At 38.6% G+C, this 17,547-nt stretch overlaps 3 protein-coding genes across 7 annotated transcripts in view; 1 reads left to right on the top strand and 2 right to left on the bottom strand.

Annotated features, from left to right (window-relative positions):
• Positions 1–123: 123 nt before the first annotated feature.
• thap4 (THAP domain containing 4) lies at positions 124–2,843 on the bottom strand. Its single transcript, XM_086077766.1, has 5 exons — positions 2,689–2,843; positions 1,538–1,700; positions 1,331–1,440; positions 937–1,040; positions 124–851 (listed from the first exon to the last, which is right to left on the bottom strand). The coding sequence occupies exons 1-5, from the start codon at positions 2,711–2,713 to the stop codon at positions 735–737; spliced, it is 519 nt and encodes a 172-aa protein (XP_085933892.1). The 5' UTR covers positions 2,714–2,843; the 3' UTR covers positions 124–734.
• A 612-nt stretch (positions 2,844–3,455) lies between these two features.
• On the bottom strand, positions 3,456–9,788 carry agxtb (alanine--glyoxylate and serine--pyruvate aminotransferase b). Its single transcript, XM_086077755.1, has 11 exons — positions 9,477–9,788; positions 7,606–7,798; positions 7,445–7,509; positions 7,051–7,151; positions 6,900–6,970; positions 6,729–6,813; positions 6,545–6,643; positions 5,943–6,012; positions 4,698–4,793; positions 4,473–4,601; positions 3,456–3,850 (listed from the first exon to the last, which is right to left on the bottom strand). Exons 1-11 carry the CDS (start codon positions 9,735–9,737, stop codon positions 3,743–3,745), a joined length of 1,278 nt encoding a protein of 425 aa, XP_085933881.1. The 5' UTR covers positions 9,738–9,788; the 3' UTR covers positions 3,456–3,742.
• Positions 9,789–15,660: 5,872 nt separating this feature from the next.
• The window catches only part of kif1ab (kinesin family member 1Ab), a 32,730-nt gene continuing 30,843 nt past the window's right edge, over positions 15,661–17,547 (top strand). For 3 of the 5 annotated variants that reach the window (XM_086077749.1, XM_086077723.1, XM_086077714.1), the window contains exons 1-2: positions 15,661–15,968; positions 16,991–17,171. In XM_086077749.1, coding sequence (XP_085933875.1) covers positions 17,066–17,171 — 106 coding nt within the window. In that variant the 5' untranslated portion in view covers positions 15,661–15,968; positions 16,991–17,065. The remainder of the gene's footprint in view (positions 15,969–16,990; positions 17,172–17,547) is intronic. The other 2 variants (XM_086077740.1, XM_086077732.1) reach the window with 1 other exon arrangement.

Raw genomic sequence — 17,547 nt, 5'->3', positions numbered from 1 at the left:
GCTCTTTAGTATCAAACCACTTTATGACTAAAAAGCGAAGAAAACAAGCATTTGTCAGAAGAAATAAGCGGAACAGTGACACTGATGCTAAAACAACAAAAAGACTGACAAAAGGGCTTTTGATGGCAAAATCATTTATTTACATATACGAAACTCACTATGAGCAACGTTAACTCGCCGCATGACTCTACTTGAATGTCAGCTTTTCTACTTGCCATTCGCCATTTACTCAAATGTTCTCACCACCACGACGCACTTTCTACTATCTACTTTGACATATATTCCGCTTACAACATACAAATACAGTAAACGCCCTCAGTGTGAAGTGCTTAAACTTGTCCGACTTCGAAACATGCTGGCGTTTTTTTCCCCCGTCATAATAGAGGTGGCAAACCAAGTCACTACCTAATCTTTATCTCCTACTCAACAGCTATACTGATCTCAAATCTAAAGCGACGCAACAGCGCCATCGTCAGGAATACAGTGGTTTACAAACGTGCTGTTATAGCGGAGAAACATAGGCACCTACCAATAGCCATAAAAAAATAAATAAAATAAAACATATACGGCACATTCATTTGTGCTACTTAAACTTTGCTGTAAATGTGCACAAAAACTCCCCAGCCAACAAACATTTCCAACAGCGAAACCATTTCCTTCAAAGATGATGTAACAAAAATACCACACACCATAAGCAGGACTTCCTCTGAATCATCATTCAACCTTTCTTGGCTTCAAGACGAGCGGACGTAAGTGATGCGCAAGTGCTCCATTAGTGGCTGGCTGTCTGTTGCCATGGAAACCCTCTGCTCCAGTTTCCCGTCCGCACGCAGCTGAAACACTCGTGAAATCTGGAAGAAACAGACATTTGGACAGCACGGTTAACAGTAGAAAAACGGAAAAAAACGATGAGAATGCAGTGTATAGGTTTAGTACCTCCTTTACGTGAGGCTCCTTGGCGAAGGAGATTCTGGCGATGGAGTGGCTGCGCAGGTTCAGTTGCTGGCCCGTAAGCTCGCCCTCCTCAATCTCCACCACACCTGCCCGGAACAGACACTTTCTTTGTATTCCGGCAGGAATTTACGGTTAAACTAAATCTAAAAGGCAAAGAGAATTCGATTTTGTGTATTTCACCAAACCATACAACTTTGCCTAATGAACGTATGTTAGCTTAACGCTAACATATAATGTGAAACGTCTTAGTTTAGCTAACAAAACTAGCATTTATGTCATGGTACAACTTATTTCAATACAAACGGTAGCAACACATGCATAGAGTACTGACTATGCACATATTCTTTATCCTCTGTGAAAAATGAAGCTTAGTTACCTGAGTTTTGCGCCACAATAAAAGCCACTTTGTTGGTTCCCGGCTGCATCCGGATGAAGCCGCACTCTCGGTGCAGTGGCTTCTTGGAGTCTGCATGGAAGGCATTGAACCTAAAAAAAAAAAAAAAAAACACCAATAGAGGAGAAATAAGTCACAGGTGAGTGGTTCCATCTCATAATTCTGAAAGTGGCTGTTGGAGAAACTGACGCGAAGTTGACAACGGGTTGCCCAACGTGGCTGAACTGAAGCGTTTCCAAATAGCGGAACGGTTTGATGTTGGGAAAACAGCCTTCCCCTGGTTCGTCAGACTGCCAGGTACCCAGAAGCCAGTCGAGAGGCAGGATGACAGGGTTCATCTCTGCTATGATCGCTAACACAATAAACAATAGGTTGGGGGGAAAGAAATTGTTACAGTTAATATCCACGCATTAGTGATGACCATTCAAGTGTATTTGTCAGCTCAGGACAATTCTTTCACATATGGTACTGACATGCAATAAACGTTTGAAAATAGCTTTCTGTTAAATGAGTCACTAAACTCTCTTGTAACAAAACATGCACAAAAAAGCCTGTTATTTACATACACAGTCATATATTTTATATTTACAACTTTAATATCATAATGTATGTTGTCAGGTGTGGACCATATTATTTCTTCTTATTTATTGCCCTCGAGCGGCATCAAACATTGGCTAAAAATATAAATAAGGAAGTTATTATGATGATCTGTTTTGTTTCTTATAGAAGTGATACAGTAAAAATAATTGAGCTATATATGATAACCAAGCATTTTTTCTCCATCTTCAAAAATGATCACATCATTTTTTTATTCAATCAAATAAAGAAATCAGAGCTCCACAGCGACTGAATGCAATGCTCCTGTTTTCCAGCAGATGGCGGCGCCCTCGTCAGAATTCCGCAATTCGCCCTCGAAGAAGAAGAATTGTCGACAGGTTGCGTTGACCTGACAGACGAGGTGACTCTTGGAATTTTATTTTTCTCATATAAATAAAAAATTTCACCCGTAAAAAAAACCCGCCGAATAACGCCGAACACATTTAAAATTAGATCCTAGACAGCTCGAGCACGGCAGACAAATTTAAATTGCGTAATCGGAGACGCTACTTGAAATACTGGACTTTTGTAAGCAGCTTCAACAGAGGTTTGGATTTAACGACTAAAAAAATGAATGAAAGTAAAATCACATTTCACCCATTGTATACCTTTTTAGCACATGCAATATACGTCATAAATCAGGAACCACTCGGCGGTCACATTGCCGTTAACCTCGGTGTTCTACATTTTTGTTTAAGATCATTGCATTAATTGCATTTATAACGAAGTGTTAAACTTCCTACCTGATTGATGTGCAGGACAAGCCATAATGTGATAAACTGAAGCCGGTTTAGAGTGAAATAAGGCCAGATACCGGCTAAAAACAATTTCTCAACGACTGTGCTGTTGACCTCACTCGACACCCGCCCCTGATACGCTAGGGAATTCTGGGAAATGTAGTTTGGACTGCAATGGAATTATATCAGTTTTTTTTTTTATAGATCGCTTTACTTTATGTACTCCTTCGCATTGTTGATGATGTACTTTGTTATACGACACATTTTAAAGAATATATATTGTAGTCTGTGTGTTAAAGCTGCAATATGGAACTTTCCCCCCAAAATAACTTTACAATAAGCTTTTTATTTGACTATTTATTACTGAAATGCCTTCTAATTAGTAGATTAACACCTTAGCTGTTCACAATGGGTACTCCAGCAAGCCTCTGGCCAATAGTTTTCAGACTGGATTCGGTTAGCATTTCACACGCCCTGTCGTCACGCGGATGTGACGTAATGTGCGTGGTGTGTATGTGAAGAACGGTATGTGCAGTTTCATTTTTGGTGGCAGTAGCGATTCGAAATGGAATATTCTACGTTCAGTAGATTTAAATTACATGGGTCAGAATGGCATGGCAACTCGTTGAGGCTGAAATCTCTTTAAACAAATAAATGAATAAATAAATACATAAAATGAAGAGAACAGTCAATACAATTTCATGGAACAAATATCATAATATAGGTTGTGTATGCTAGTGCTAAAAAAAAAAGAAGCACAAGTTTGGTCTCAATATGATTCTGTGTCTTCAATAATTTATTGCTTTGCACCGCACAATGCCACAAATTGACAAATCAATCAATATTGACAGCTAGTATCAGTGCATTTTGCATAGAACATGTGGTGTCTCGTTAGACACTCATTTCAAAAGTACTACTCAAAACAGAAAATAAACCCAAGTCTATGTTTTTCAACCCATTTGCAATCAAAAGAACAGATTACACATTAGCATCGGCAATCCTTGCTTCTTTTCTTTCGTTCGTGATCACTAAGGTCTCTTTGGAAATGTCCTCCTTTTTTTTAAGCCTTGCTCTTTTTACAGTTTTTTAACGCATCCTCCAAGGCGTGCAGCGCCATGTCAGCGTTACTCTTTTCACAGTTGTAGCCCATCAATCCAATGCGCATCACCTAATGGGAAGAAAGTAGCACACATGAGATTATGGGCTTGTAACAGGATCAGTAGTGGAGCAGGATCATTTAGATATCATTTGACATATTGCATCTGTTCTAGCATAGTATACAATACGATTGTCAATATCAAATTATAATGTTTCGTTAGCCTAATAACATAATTGGCTATGTCGTTTTTACTTACTGTCAAAACATCAATAGAAATACCAATTGGGTGTCTTTCTGGACACTTTTCGTTTGTTGAATTTTGTTTGAATTTCTTCCTAATTTTCGGAAATGTTTTACGTGACTAACTATACTATTAAGCCAGTTGTTATGTATTAAATTATTTCCAACAGTCTATTTGCTTTACTTCATAGCGTTTTTATTTGATGCTCTACTTCCAGTGCATGTAGTACATGTATGTGGAGTTAGATTTTCTTTTCTTAGATTATCCAATCAGATTTCAGCCTGTTTGTGTTGCCATGTCAATCTAATCTGCCCAGGGCATTAACAATCAGACGTGCTGCTTTAATGATACCATTAGCAATGGGACTGTTTCTTTAAGCAATTCGATTGAAACATTTCTGACCCACAATAACATCAGCATTTTGATGATTGTTTTGATTCTGATGCTCACCATGCCAATGGAGGGGCCCAGACCGCCGGTCATCTCCATCTGGTGATTCTTCATGATGTACACCAGCAACTCCCTCCAGTCGTAGCCGTCGGGGATGGCGATGGTGGTAACGGAGGGAAGTCTCAGATCCTGCAGGGCATTTCACAAAAAATAACACTGAGGAAACAGACACAGGTGATCTTCTTCCTTTTACTCAAGGTTCTTTACTTGTGTTGTCTACCTCACCTTGTCTGAAATGAAGAGTTTGAGACCCAAGTCTTCAAGCCCTTTGTACAGGTAGGCAGCCACCTCCTTGTGTTTCCGCCAAGACTCCTCCAGACCCTAGGGGGCGACAAAGAGCGATACTTAAAGTAGAGTACGGCCGGTGATGGAAAAGAGGAGCTGGAAAATGTGATCATTAACTCATTCACTGCCATTGACAGAAATAGACATAAAAAATTTATTTGAACTATTTCTATTAGTTTAACTTTTTTCCCATTTTTGTTAGCAAGAGTATGTAGCCTAAATAAAATTTGTGAATAATCGTGAGTTAATTAGTGAAGTCATGCGATTAATTACAATTACAAATTTTAATCACCTGAAGCCCCTAATTTTTAATAATCTTTTCTTAAAAAAAAAAAGAAAGAAAAGATTATCACGATTAATCACAAATTTCATATTTGGTGTAATACAATAAAAAAAAATCTAGGTATTCATACTCTTGGGTGGGAAAGTGGGAAAAATGTTAAACTAATGAATTTTTGACGTCTATAGCCGTCGATGGCAGTGAATGAGTTAATATGACGTAATGGACCCTTTTGTGACAGGATGCCACAAACTCTACTTAGTTCACAAGAATTCACTTAGGAAATAATGGAAATTGAATGAATTTAGTCACTGTTATAAAAACTTTCATTCATTGTACTTTTAGTAATTGTACTTCTTGTAACACAAGGACTCAGGTAGCAAATTACAGTTTCAAACAAGGGTTTGAAATTTAAATGTCAAGCCTGGGGTTAAAGTTTCAAATTAAGGTTTTAGGTCAGGGTTAGGGTTTCAAACTAAGGTTTGAATATCAAATTACGGTGTCAAACTATGGATGAGGGCAAAAACTTGAGTTTTAAGAGACATTTAAACTAGGATTAGGATTTCTAACTGCTTATGTTTCATTCCTATGGTGTAACCCATTCTTTTGTTTTAAATTTCAATTTAGTTTTAAAATTCGTTTTTTTGCCAAGCTTTTTCAATTGTGTTGTTGTCAATTGTGCTCCCTTCAGTCTCCTCTTTAGCAGGTAAAATGTATTCTTTTTTTCTGTTCTCAGTTTATGACGGTAGTTCCGTTCCTATGGCTGAAATTTCTAACCGGAATTAGGATCTCCTGTATTTCCCGTGACATTCTTTTGGGAATAATTAAATAATAAAAATAAATCACAACGGCTATGGATTCTTTTGGACTTTTAATAGTAGTACTATAATAGATTTTAGGTTTACCTTCTCAGCCAGAATAGCCAAACTCTCTCTCAATGCGAAGAAACCCGACACCGGGCCAGTGTGGTGGTACCTTTAAAAAAAATCAAAAAATCATACATGAACGCAAATAAATACAGGAAGTACATTTGTAGCAATGTTCAGTTTCTTTTTAACTAATTTGCTGCCATTGACGGTTATAGACGTCAAACATTCATTTAAACTATTTTTATGAGTTTAACATTTTCTTACCTTTTTGTTAACAAGAGTATGAAAACCTAATTTTTTTAATTGTACTTTTAGAACAGATATCAAATTTGTGATTAATCGTGAGTTAACTCATTATTTTTTTAAATCGTAATTAATTGCATGACTTCAATAGTTAACTCCAGATTAATCATACATTTTATATCTCTTCTAGATGCACAATATTTTTTTTCTTCTAGGTTTTCATACTCTTGTTAACAAAAGTGGAAAAAAATGTTAACTAATAGAAATAGTTCAAATGAATTCTTGACGTCAATAGCCGTCAATGGCAGTGAATGAGTGTTTTAGTTCATCATAGTGGATTTGCATTTGTGTGTTCAATCATTGATGGACTCATAACAATCCAATGTTGATCTTACACTCTGGCTGGTTTGCCGTCACACCCCCAGTAGTTGGACAAATGTGTCATGTCTAAGAGGTACGAGACTGGTTTTGTTTTCCTGTTAAACATCTTGTGGCTGTGGAGGGTTGAAAACAGAGACAATAGTGAGTTTATGTCGAAACTACTATTTGGTGTATGTTTTGCGATAAGTCCTCCCTTACCATGCTCTGTCGTTAAAAGAGATGGGTGCCGTTCCAGGCGGTGCGTTCAGGGCCTTCTGAGATCCCGTGTACAGGATGTCAATATCTATCCGCATCGCAAGGAGAAAAGAATGTTGTTTTTCATGATGGTTTATCGGATTTTGCGCAATTCTTTATCAATCTTTATCTTACTTTGCTGATCCATAAAAATGGGCGCAGCTCCGAGTGACGCAACAGTGTCCACCAGGAACAGGGAGCCGTGTCTAGAAAGATAACACAGATCATGGGAAGTTGCCCAAAGGCATTTGTTTGCGCAATGAGACAGGTGCACTAGGGGGCGCACTTTCTGCAGATGTCTCCGATGCCGTCGATTGGGTGGCACAGACCGGCAGATGACTCTCCGTGTGTTAGGAAGAACAGCACCGGCTTGTGTTTCTCGATAGCCTGAAACCATGTGGAGGAAGTCGGTTTATCATGTGAGATTTTTTTTTTTTGGTGTGGGGGGGGGGGGGGGGTACAGAGTGGTGTCTTGAGATACAAGTGACCCAAATCAACTCAAATCACTTCACAACTAGTAGCAGTTTGGGAGATATTGAACAATTTTTGACTATACTTTAATGGCATTTCCATTTATTTCCATTTGAATGTTTTTAGTTATGAATGTTATCACACCACAAATTAACTCGTATCTCAAAGCACCACTGTACTGGACCAAAAAAAAGTTGAGTCATTCTTACCTGTCCAATCTCTTTATTACTGAAATAATTCCCGGGCGTTTTCTCAAGTCTATGTACATTAGCACCTAAAAAATGAAAAACACAATTGAGTGACTAAGCCAAATGGCAAGTAGCATATTTTGCACAGTGAAGCTCCTAAATCCAAATGTAAAAAGCCGTACCCATTCTCTCTGCAATTTCCGCAACGCGCTCCCCCCAAATCCCGTTGATGGCGATGAGAACGCTCTCCCCGGGCTCTACCGCGTTAAACACCGCACACTCCATAGCGGCGTGGCCCGAGCCGCTCATGGATAGCGTCATGTTGTTCTCTGTCTGAAAGGCGTACTGGATCCCCTTCTTTATGTCGTTCATTACCTAATATGTAAACAGACATAAAAACACCTACGCTCAAACACCAACGCTCATAAACCATGTTTAAGTTATGGCTCCCTCTAGGGGTACATGAAAGAATTGCTGCCTAAGTACGGTTGTATTTAACATGTAACGAGAAGACATTTGCATTTAATTGTTAAGAAAAAAAATGTATTCGCGATTTTAGTCATTTTTTGCTGATTACTCTTAATAAGCCACCACACAAAATACTTCCAATGGGCCAATTTGACCTACAGCGCCCCCAAAAAAATTTGGACCAAAAATGTACAAATTATGAACACATTACAAATATTATTATTTTTTACACATTGTAAGCAACAGTACTAAAAATACATTAAAGAATATTATTTTAACCTCCCCGCTGCATTTTTGGTTATGCAGAAGCGTCTGAAATGTAAATTGGAAAACATTTTTATAGATTATTAATTCAGTTACAGTTAATTGAGTCTTTATCTTGACTACACTCATTCAGATACTAAACAGGAGGTTTAATATTTATTAATCAATAGTGATAGGATGAACAATATGACATTGAGCCAAATGGATTCTATTAGCAACAGATTAAGAAATTGGCATGATAAGACTTTTATTGTTTGTTTGTGTAGCGATTCCCAAAGTGTGGTACTCGAGCGCCTTCTAGTGGTCTGCGGAAGAATCACTGAATTAAATACAAATACAATTTACAGAACTGAAGTATCAAATATATTACTATTATATTACACGTTTTTTTGTAATTAATACAGTACAGTATTTTTTTCATGTAAAGTGATTTTTTGGGGTAGATTTTTAGTGCAGTACTTTTTTTTTAAACTACAGTCCAGTTGTATTTAACTTTCAAGTACAGTAAGATACATTTGCATTTAATCTTGAATACCTGTTTTTAAATATTTAAGTACTATCTTTGCTTTACTTTTATGTGTGATACATTTTAAATGTTTTTTTTAAGTGCAGTACATTTTTTCTGCTTTTCAAATTCTGTAAATTATATATATTTTTAAATTTTCTAGCCTTAAGCACCATGTTAATGTTCAAACTGTGCATAATGTTATAGTGTCTTATAAGAATAAATATACTTTTTTTTAAGTACAGTTCAGTTGTATTTAACTTTTAACCACCATACAATAAATTTGCATTTAAACTTCCAATGTTTTTTATTTTGTTATTTATTTTATTTGAAATTTATTGTAGGCTATAATACATTTTACACTCTAAAAAGTGTTAGGTCAAAAGTACCCCAATTATGGATAAAAAATGGACCAATCAACTTTCTGGGTTGTTTTATACAAAATGACCCAATTTTTGACCCAAGTAAAGGGTCTGACCATTTTTGACTCATAGTTGGGTTATTTTAGACCCAACTGTGTTTTTAGAGTGTAGTATCTGCATTTGAACAACTTTTTCAAATTTTTGATGAACACTTAGACCTATTTTAATGTTGGCCATTATGGTACTGCACTTGGAGAGGTAAGTATTTTTCGAGACGGTTTTGAGTGTAAAAAGTTTGAGAACCACTCCACATGCAAGAAGAGATTCAAGTCTATAGATCCGGATCCAAATAATCAATTAAAATAGACAAAGTATGAGTTATTACAAATATGGTGGGGGCTAAAAGCCAGTCCTCCCATTTTTAAAAAGTATGGTTAAAAAGTTGATTCATTACCTCATACATTTCTGGATGCAGGTGACCAATTATGGGCTTGGCCCCCGCAGCGAGGACACGCGGGGGGACGTTGGATGGTCCCGGTCCGAACAAATAGCGCAGAGGCGCCTCGAGCGGCCGCAGCATGCTCGCCGGCGGGGGGATGGTGACGGACGACACGGAGCGCTGGTCCAAGCGCTGCGTGAGCGCACCGTCGAGCGCCGCGGCCGCCTGCTGGGCCAGGAGCCCGCCCCTCCGGCTGAACAGAGTCCGCTGCATCATGTCCTGTGCGCAAGGTGAGACTGAAGCTGAGCTCTGAGCCCCGTGCGCGTTTTGACCAAAGGTTTTGAAAGACAACAGGTCTTTGACCTATTGGGCATGGGGCGGTGTGCGTCATCGGATGCAAGGCTTGACGGCGGAGGGCACTTAGACTGGGATATTGACACGTATTTGTTGCACTTTTGATAGACAGCACCGTGCAAACGTGTTTGTTGGCTTACTTTTGCTTTATTTTGTGCTAGCAACGAATTCATCAGCATTTTTAATAACAAAGCAGGGAAATGTGCTCAAAATAATCACAAAGGTCATAGACTTGAGTAATATCAGGAATCTCTCATAATCGATGGATTCATGTTCTAGTGGCTAAACATCTCACTCATTTAGATTAAAATGGAACATTTCAAATTCATAATTCCAATTCGTAGCTCATTTCCGTATTAAAACATAATCACATATTCTACTTTGAAGGGTTTCGTGTGAGCTGTAAGATTAAAATTCACTCCTTTTTTTTAATCGATCAACTAAAATCAATGAAGTACACCGAGATGAACACAGAAAGACAAAATCAAACATCATTTGCTCTATTTATTGTGGCCTCATACTAGAGCTGTCAAAATGAATCCATTCATCGACAAGTAATTGATTATCAAATTATTCGACAACTATTTGAATAATTGAGTAATCGTTTGAAGCCATTTTTTTTTTTAAATTAAAATTCTCTAAATCATCTGATTTCAGCATATCAACTAACTAATTTAAGTAGTCCTTCATGAAAGAAGACTGATTATCTTCGATGTTTAATCAAAATAAGACATCTGCAAACATCTGTTTTCACTTTGGAAGACAATGACCGAACCTGTAACATCGTTCAACATCAACCCTCCTTTATTTGAATCACTATATGAATACAAATGGTTATTAAACAGTAATCAGGGGGAAAATGATTTTTTTGAATACACTTTAATGCAAAACTATTATCATTCAATTGAGCTTAAACCTATTTGTCAAAAAATGTCACGAAAACAACAAAGTGGTATCCAAAGACTTGAGCACAGGTACTGTTTATGTGAATCACCACAATGGTGGTTAAGTATTACAAAGAATGTGAATAAGTTACAAAATTAGCTTTCCCATTAAAAAAAAACAAAAAATACTCATTAACACACCCAAATCATAATACACCCCAGCTGTTTCTCCAATTAGCCTTAACCGACTTTTAATATTCTACCGTGGTCGTGTCTGTTTCACGCATCTAGGAAATGGAAAGCACTCCATTTGGCGATTCACCTCACAGGGCAGCAGCTTTGAACTGGTTCAGGTTAGCTTACAGCTCTTTTGAAAAAAAAAAATATTTTTTTTTTTTGCCGTCTATCTGATCTGCTGCACGGAGTGACATTGGCTTTGTGAAGAGGAGGCTCCTCTCTGCTCAGCCAATCAGCGAATATGCAAGCACACACCCACGCACACACGCACGCACACGGTTATCAGCGCTTTCAAAACAATTGTTAAGTTTTACGTCCACGTCCGCCTTGAAAATGTGGCGAAATTCACCTTTAAAGCTGTTCCACTCGAAAAACAGTTGGGTCAAAAGTAACCCAATTGTGGATCACAAATGGACCGAACCACTTTATGGGTTAATTTGACCCCAACTTTGAGTCAAGAAATGGGTCTTTTTAGTGTAAAACGACTCATAAATATTCAGATCCTTCACTTGGGTCAAAATTTGGTTCGTTTTCTATAAAACAACCCAGAAAGTTTTGAAAGAAAGATTGGTCCGTTTTTTTACCCATAGTTGGGTTCTTTTTGATCCTACTGTTTTTAGAGTGTAGTTTAGTTAAGTGTAAAAGCATCTATCTAGTAACAACTCATAAAACAGAGGCAAATAACAAACTTTATTTATGTATATTTTTTTACTAGTCAAAATGCAGTGATTTAATCCTCTCCGATACTTTTTCATCCTGCAGTTATGTCATGCGTTGCAGGCTGAGGTGTCCTTATCTGTGTCTCGCTGGGTAAATAATTAGACCTTTGGTAAATAAGTGGGACCCGTTGTTACCCTATAGCGTTCTGGCCTTTGCTCTGGACACAAGACTTGAAATGTGGCCAAACGGAGCAGGAAGGATGTGTACGCAGCATGTAAATAACAGCACGCCAGCTATGGAAATCTGCCCGGCGACATCGCTCTATCCAGTTGACTGAGTTGATGTTTTTGAAGTCCAGTGGGTCGGAACACATGAGTGCATGAGTCCCACGCTTGTGCTTGGATGGGCGCCCGAGGGGACGTTGGTTTAGTTTAGGCTTCAGTCTTGTTTTGATTTGGAAAATGATCTTGATAACGCAGAGAACACAACAAGTTCCATTTCTAGGGTGAAGGACTTTTGGCCTGTATGGCCTGTTGACAGCAGCTAGAACAGTCGGCCCAAATTAGACTACAACCATACATGTAAGGATTTTTTAATTTTTTTTAAGAGAACAAGACGCGGTTCTAGTGTCTGTCACAGTCATAAATAAAACCTTATTACAGTTGTACCTTGAGATACAAGTGACCGACATTTGGCTGATTTTTGTCATTTTTATTATTAATTTTGACTTGCGAACAAACAATTATTTAAAAAAAAATAAAAATAAAGATAACTTCTTACTGTATCCACTCTCCAACCACATCTTTTGCATTTTGGCCTGCTAGCTTAATGCTAACATACACTGTAAAAAATTGAGGAGTGATATTTACTTGGGAAAAACCTAGTAAAGTTTTTTTCACTCAGAAATTCTTAGTAAATTTTACAAGGAGAGTATTGAGTACATTTGACCAGTTTATTTTAAAAAGTTACTCAAGCATTGAGGAACAAACTCACGACCTTTAGCTTGGGAGCCACCTGTGCTATGCCACTTTTGTTTGCCATTACACTGCATTGCTCATGGAAGTACGAGGATTCCACCTGACACAAGCAATATACTAACACACAGCAGGAGCGGCATAGCTCAGGTGGTAGAGTGGCTGTTCCCCAACCCATGAATAGACATCTTTTTTTTTTAATGAACTGGAAAATCATACTCAAAACACTCATTGTAAAATGTACGCAAAATTTCTGAGTGAAAAAACTTTACTAAGTTTTTTCAAGTGTAATTGGAACAGCCATAGACAGGCTAATGCACGCATATGTTCTTTATCCTCTGTAATGAACAACTCATATGACGTCAGCCTATTGAGGAGACTGTCATCATGTACAGTATGTCTGTATTATAGTGGCCCAGGGGCTGCCACCAAAGGGTAATGTCCATTGAATTGAAGCAAAAACTGTTTAATTTATTTACGTTCTATTTCATTATTTCATTACAGCTTGTTTTTTTTTCTTATTGAAAAAAACATTAGAATTTTTTTGTTTTTTTGGGGAGACTGGAACAGATGATCATTTCTGCTTATTTCAACTAGGAAAGATGATGTGAGAGAGAGAAGAAACGTTTTAACGCATTTGCTCAGGAAACGTATAAATACGTTCTATTTTAAATGTTTTAAGTGTCCCAAAGACGTTTTTATATGTTTTTTATGTTGTTGTTTTTTTAATGCTAAAGCATAAAGAAGGCTTTGATGCAGCCTCTGAACTGCAGAGAAGGGGTGAATCAATGGTAGTAATTAAAAAAACAGCCAACAGGTGGCAGCAGAGTATAAGAGATTCACCGGGGCTATGTGGCAAACAAGCTGATTTACACACAGTTCTAAACAGATTTGTGAATAATGATTAAACATAGCTATATCTAATTCTAATTGCTGCAAAGTGGAAAGGGATAAAAAAATTACTTTTTTTGTCCTGCACTCCCAAAAACGTATTTACATGTTTTTTTTAAGTTATTTATTTTTATTTTTATACTAAAGCATACAGAAAGCTTTGATACAGCTTCTAACATGAGGAGGACGCTTAAATCAATGATTGATATTACAAAAACGACCAGCAGGTGGCAGCAGAATATAAGAGATCAGCCAGGGCCATGTTGCAACAAGCTGTTTTTCCCGGTGTTTTCAACAAGTTTGTGAATAATGATGAAACTTAGCTATATTCTAAGGCTAATTGCTAATTGATACAAACATACTTTATTTTCCTGGTAAAAAAAACAGACTCTAATCTTTCTTTTGGTAGGTTCCATGTTTTTATTGCAATAGAACACAATATTTTGTGGGCCTTGCAAAATCAGTCAAAATCCAGTAAAACAGCCGGGAGCGAAGGGGGTTGCTTCAGTCAAAATGGCTGGGAGGGAATGAGTTAATGTTTGTGACTATCATACAAGTGAAAATGTCAAGTAAAAGTTAAGTAAAAACAAACTACTAACGCTTTGATGCCAGACGCACAGCATAGAAAATTAAAGAGTGATGAAGTTTCATTTCATACATCTCATCATACTGGTGTAAAAAAGACGACCTGGGACATGTTTCATTTTCCAAAAATGTCCGAAAAGAATTAAAAACATCATAATGAACATTTTATTCAATCACTCAAGCAATCTCCGGATTTGATTACAAATATCAAGGTGGGTTAAATATGTACTCAGCAGCAACGGGATGAACATTGTGTCAAATAATTCGATGTTTATGTTGTGAATTTGTGTCCAGTGGAGTTCTTCCTCATCCTGAATGCATGGCAGCACACAACAGCAAGAGGCTGCTGGCATCCACTGAGATGACCTTTGCACTCTGAGAGTCTTCAACTTGGTAAACAGGGTCAAGGTCTTCGGGCAAACTTTAACATCTCCCTTGTAGCTTCTGCATGCTCTGAGATGATTAAACCCTACTGAGATGAAAAGAATCGTATTTGAAAGCAAAATGAGCACTAAAGTGCTCAATGTAACCTTTTAAATGTGCAGCGTCTACACTAGATGGCACTATAAATAGTGTAACACTGTATTTCCGGGAAGACGAGAGTGTATGTGGATCACTCCAAACGAAGGTCGTTGGAAAAAGGAACAGCATTCGGAGAGGGCTGGACTGGTCATCTGGCATACAGGGCAGATGCCCGGTGGGCCGGTGTCCTTTGGGGCCAATGTGGTGCTATTCAATTCTTATTTTCCTCCGTTTTACCCTCAGGGGCCGGCCCACAATTTAGAAGGAGCAGCCCATCCATCCTTTTACAATATAGAGTGCAACTTGAACCAATAAACATCAGTGGTAGAGCTACGTGGTGGCCAAGGGTGGTCAGTAACTTTATTGCTTTGTAACGTTCTTCCATCACCAACCGTCACATTTATTTTTGATTTGTGTTTGATGGCAAAATGTTTGTTGAAGTTTGTTATTTCATTAATAAAATAAATAAAATAATAATAAAAAACGCTTCCCCGCTTCTTTTTCATTGTATCCTTCCGCCACCCGCGCTCCTTTTACAATAATGTAGTTCCGTCCCCCCAAATCCGAAACAAAATAGATCCCCCCACAAATACATATAACAATGTGAAAAAAAATCCTCTCACAATAGCATCCATTTTTGTTTGTACTTTTCATTGTATTGCTTGAAAACACGACTACTGTGTATCCAATATGTAGGAATGCTGTTTATCGTTCTGCTAGTTTTTTGCCCATCACAGTAAAATAAATACATTGTTTTGGTGGACAATTGCATCATGCAAGAAAGTCTTACTCTAGCAATAAGCATACACTGTACTGTATATAAATGTGTACGTGTAGTTCCCCATTTTTTTTTTCCAATATTCTTTAACGTTCTGTTGTTTTTTCTTTTTTTATGCCCAGGATTTTTTTTATAGAGATAGATAGATAGATAGAAAGATAGATAGATAGACAGACATGGCTACACAGACAGACAGTCAGGCAGATACAACAGATAAATAGACAGCCAGACCGATATAAATAGCTGTTGTACCATAGCTGGTGCTGATGCTGATGCTCACGTCATCACACGCAGCCACGTCGTCTACTTTTTTGCCCCGCTTTTAGTGTGACAGGCGACTCGATGGAGCATCCTGTTTATCCGCTCCCCATCTCCTGCTCCCCCCCTCCCTTTCCTCCCTCCTCTTTCGCCGTCACCCATTCTCGTCTAAATTGACACTCAGCGCAGCCAGGCTCCCACCCTCCATCCATCCTTCCGTCCGACCAACATTCCCTCCTTTCCCCGGGCCGAGTGCAGTAGGGAAGGGAGGCTGTGAGCGGACCGAACGCGCGGAGGAAGGTCGGAGAGACGAAAATCGAAACCGGCGGATTCCCGGTGCTGATTCTCGCGCGACGCCATCGAGGTAGGAACTCATTTATGGTGTTTTCACGACATATTACCGGCGTCTATTTAATAAAGCGTTTCAATTTGGTGGTGGAATGGTGGCTGGGTTGTTCATGGAGGCCTGGTGTGGATGTGATGACGTCAATGATTTGCTGCGTCATATAATCCAAAAGGGGAAAAAAAGAGACGTGAATCCATCTGTGGACAAATATGTGCCGCCTGCATATCGTCTGTTGACATTTTTTGTTTCATTTTACATGCCATTCAAACGTGGTCATGCTGACGCAGCGTCCATATTGGATGATTTGGTTTGTGTTTACGCGGCCTGTTTTTGAGGTGCGGCAAGATGGAGGAGGCAGTGCATCCAGCCCACAGCCCAGACTGAAAAATGGAACGAAAATGTCGCCTCGCTCTCATCTACTCTTCACAGATAACCTGCTATAGAGAAAATGATGATACACTGTATTTTTTTAAGATATGAAATTAAGGATTTACACACAATGACATTGAATTGCTTATTGGGTCCTTGTTGTGGTCTATGTTTTTTTTTTTTGGTGTCAATTTAGGCAAACCTCATCAAGATTTTCAATATTAATGTTTATCATCAGTTTGAAAGTGTGAATTAGAGAAAATGATCATATTTCCCCGAACGAATAAGTGATCAACTGTGAACAACTAACCACAGTGCTACGACTGTCAAGAGCGTCTGGCACTTGCTATTGTCAGTTTTGCACTTTCTGTGTCACCGTTAAAAAAGTTGAAATATTTCATCGTTTTATTGAAAACTGTCTTGCCTTCTCCTCCGCGACACTGGGATAACTCTGCTTCATTTTGCATTTTTTTACACCAACTGAATCAAGTCTGCACATGCACAAGTGAATAGTGGAATAGTCATGAGAAGAATCTGAAATAATTCATATTTAAATTAAAAAAATACACCCAAAATTGGAGCAATGACTGTATCACAAACTGTTGAATGCCAACACAGACATAATAAGATTGATGAAAGTCTTAATCGCTTATCTTTTTCTACCTGTGCAGGTGTCCAGCGTGTGCGTGTGCATCTCGTCACACAGCTTTCCCGCACTGCCGCCCGCTCCCACAGCCGCCGGTAACATGGCCACGGCGTCAGTAAAAGTGGCGGTGAGGGTCCGGCCCTTCAACTCCAGGGAGATGGCAAAGGACAGCAAATGCATCATTCAGATGACAGGAAACACCACAAGTGAGTCGGACTCATTCGCTCATGATTTATTGTTAACAGCCTGGCAATCAGGGGCGGAGCTACATGGTGGCCATGTCTATTTTTTTATCTATTCATATCTATTTTAATGCCTAACACTGGTTTTACTGATCAACACGAAATTGGGACACGGCTATCACAACAGAATGTTCAACAAATCTCAAAGACCAATGTGAAACGGGAAGTCTGCCATTTTGCGATTGGAGCAGCCATTTCACACTCAGTCGCACCCCCCTGGAAGAGAGCTGCTGGGGACGCACGCATGCACCATGCTGGCATCTTCTGGAGAAACAGACAAAAGCTTCAGTTAGGCCTTTCTGTCAGACAGAGTGAGCGTCGAAGCTCTTTTCTGTCATCA

The sequence above is a fragment of the Leptonotus elevatus genome, chromosome 1 (assembly GCF_054856555.1).
Source record: "Leptonotus elevatus isolate MCC_2025b chromosome 1, RoL_Lele_1.0, whole genome shotgun sequence".
NCBI classification, from domain to species: domain Eukaryota; kingdom Metazoa; phylum Chordata; class Actinopteri; order Syngnathiformes; family Syngnathidae; genus Leptonotus; species Leptonotus elevatus.
This window is presented reverse-complemented; position numbering and strand designations above follow the sequence as displayed.

Coding starts and splice junctions, on each gene's coding strand:
- thap4 (XM_086077766.1), bottom strand. CDS start 2,713: ATGGCTTGTCCTGCACATCAATCAG. Junction 1,041..1,330: donor TATTGTGGCGCAAAACTCAG/GTAACTAAGCTT, acceptor TGTTCCGGGCAG/GTGTGGTGGAGATTGAGGAG. Junction 852..936: donor AGGAGCCTCACGTAAAGGAG/GTACTAAACCTA, acceptor TGTTTCTTCCAG/ATTTCACGAGTGTTTCAGCT.
- agxtb (XM_086077755.1), bottom strand. CDS start 9,737: ATGATGCAGCGGACTCTGTTCAGCCGGAGGGGCGGGCTCCTGGCCCAG. Junction 6,013..6,544: donor GACGGCAAACCAGCCAGAGT/GTAAGATCAACA, acceptor TTTTTTTTAAAG/GTACCACCACACTGGCCCGG. Junction 3,851..4,472: donor TGGGCCCCTCCATTGGCATG/GTGAGCATCAGA, acceptor TCTTCCCATTAG/GTGATGCGCATTGGATTGAT.